Source organism: Cyprinodon variegatus, unplaced genomic scaffold (assembly GCF_000732505.1).
Source record: "Cyprinodon variegatus isolate N-32 unplaced genomic scaffold, C_variegatus-1.0 Scaffold184, whole genome shotgun sequence".
Classification (NCBI taxonomy): Eukaryota; Metazoa; Chordata; class Actinopteri; order Cyprinodontiformes; family Cyprinodontidae; genus Cyprinodon; species Cyprinodon variegatus.
In genome coordinates, this window is record NW_015150637.1 from 1,149,767 (window position 1) to 1,152,025 (window position 2,259).

The 2,259-nt window shown below is 34.6% G+C and overlaps 1 protein-coding gene across 1 annotated transcript in view; it reads right to left on the reverse strand.

Moving 5' to 3' along the window:
- The window catches only part of vmp1 (vacuole membrane protein 1), a 105,530-nt gene that overhangs the window by 43,391 nt on the left and 59,880 nt on the right, over positions 1-2,259 (reverse strand). Inside the window, exon 7 of the mRNA XM_015379028.1 lies at positions 1,905-2,036. Coding sequence (XP_015234514.1) covers positions 1,905-2,036 — 132 coding nt within the window. The remainder of the gene's footprint in view (positions 1-1,904; positions 2,037-2,259) is intronic.

Below are 2,259 nucleotides of genomic sequence, written 5' to 3' on the forward strand. Positions count from 1 at the left end.
AACTTTAAAATGTTAGTTTCTGTAGTTTTAACAGCGTAGCTATCTAATAAATGTGTTATATTCATGTTTAGCTGCTACAAACACATAACAGGTGCTAAGAAATCCCATAGTGCCAGGAAAGGCAGCTGTAACCGAGGACTAGCAGTGCTACCACCCGGCTAGTTAAACCTGGCTTAGGAGCCATACTGAGCCGTCAGCAGAGCTCTGCTGCTACATAAACTCTAAAAGCTAATTTAATAAGTAGGATAATAAACTTGATGAACTGACTGTAAAGATACATTTACGGGTGTAATTTCTGTCCTAAAAACAGCCTATATCTACTTTCTGTAATAACTTATTTAATGGGAAATAAAACTTAAACTCAGTGAAAGGGAAACCGTAAGTCAGAGCTAAACCTGCAGCATTAACAACACGGAGCTCCACCGCTCTAAAATCTCTCAAAGCAAATAAAGTAACCTAGTTTTTGATAAACAAAATCCACAGATGAAGTCTGAGGTATAAAATCACTATAAAGAGGTATAAAAACCATCAGTACACTTACCTTTTCAAGTTACTGCTACTACCGGTGGCATGAAGTTCTGCAGGAAATCTTGTTGAACATATATCGCAAAAAAAAATCCCAGGAAGATTTTAGACCTACCTGAGGAATGGCTCTATAGTGAAATTAGGGTAAATGTGCATCCAAATGCTACCCGAGCTCTGGAAAGCCCCAGCCAAAGGCAACATAAAAGGGGCTATTGTTCAAAGGAAATAAAAATGGAGAACTCCGTCCAAATTGTTCAACTTAACCTTAAATTAATTCAACTCTATCATCTTATACCCTGTTTAAATTACAACAATTGCAGGTTTGTCTTTATTTACATTTTTGTCTGATTCAACAAAAAAGGTATTAATTATGTTCTGGTTATAATCTAAGAAAATAAATCATTCATTTAAACGATTAAAAGCCCAAACATTTTTTTTTTATTTAACTTTTTTGGTTCATAAAAATCTGTCCACAGAGCAGTGATAAGTTGTTTTGTTCATTTTCTTTTCATACTTTCTAAATAAATGTATATTTTTTCACCTTTTTCAACATTTTAACAGATGCAGAAGCAGGTTTTATCATGGAACAGTAAAGATTCAGTCAGGAATTAGTGTGGGATGTTTTTAGTCTTATGCTTATGGTGTTTCACTCATTAAACACAGCCTTTATAAAGACTCAGTGTCATGTATTTCTATCAGGTTTATAAATAACCCCAAATTATGAAACTATTACCCTGGCAAGTTTATACATCAAAAAGTTTCTTTCTAGAAAAAAAAAAAAATCTGGCATTTCTCAAAATAAAATAAAAAAGAGCAGAAAACAATGCTTTTATTTTTTTTATTTAAATTCTAATTTAAAAAGTCTACGTTTTTTTACCTTTTCTTCTACGAACTAGAAAAATCGTACTTAGCAATAGTTGGAACCAACCTCTCCTTAAATTACCAAATTGCTTGTTGCATGTTTCCGCTGGTATTTTAATGACTTTCTTTTCATTCCTAATGCATCATTCATAGTCATAGAAGGACAGAACAATAAATATTTACAAAGAGGCAATAGTTAGAGCGGAAATATGTGGAGGGAAGACATGCTGAACATGTTTTCAGAGGATTTCTCAATGAAAGCCCAGAGTGCAAAAAGGATTTTACTCAAGCGTATCACCAATGTTCTATTAGTCATGATGTTGAGCAAGAGCTTAATTGTGACTGTCTTATTGAGAAATAAAGGTGGGGCCTTTTCAAAAGCTGATGTGTGTGGTGACTCTTGTACTCTAACAAATTGAGTAATATATCTTTTGTCACATGAGTAGGATGAAAGGACAAAGGAGAAAGCAAAAAGCTGTAGATGGCACGAAAAGAAGAAGCTGCAGAGGATGTGTCACCTGAGCAGACTCGGTCTGGTCCAGCATTTCTTCAAACTTCTGGTAATCTTCATCATCTGGGTCAGAACCAGACAGCCGGGCTGCCCTTGCCATGAAGTAGGGAGGGAGCTCCCCGATAGCAGTACCAGCACCCTGGTAAAAAAAATTACACAAACAGAAAAATACTTAAAATGAATGCTTCAGTTTAAAACATTGCGTCTAGAGATGATTTTATTTGTTTCTCTTTTTCGTTATGCTTGAATATTTAGGATCAAACTAATTCTATTATTAAAGATAAACTAACTTTTTAAAGGGGGAAAAGCTTTCCAAATATCTGATGAAATTATTCCCTACAAAGACATTTCTGCACCCTCTT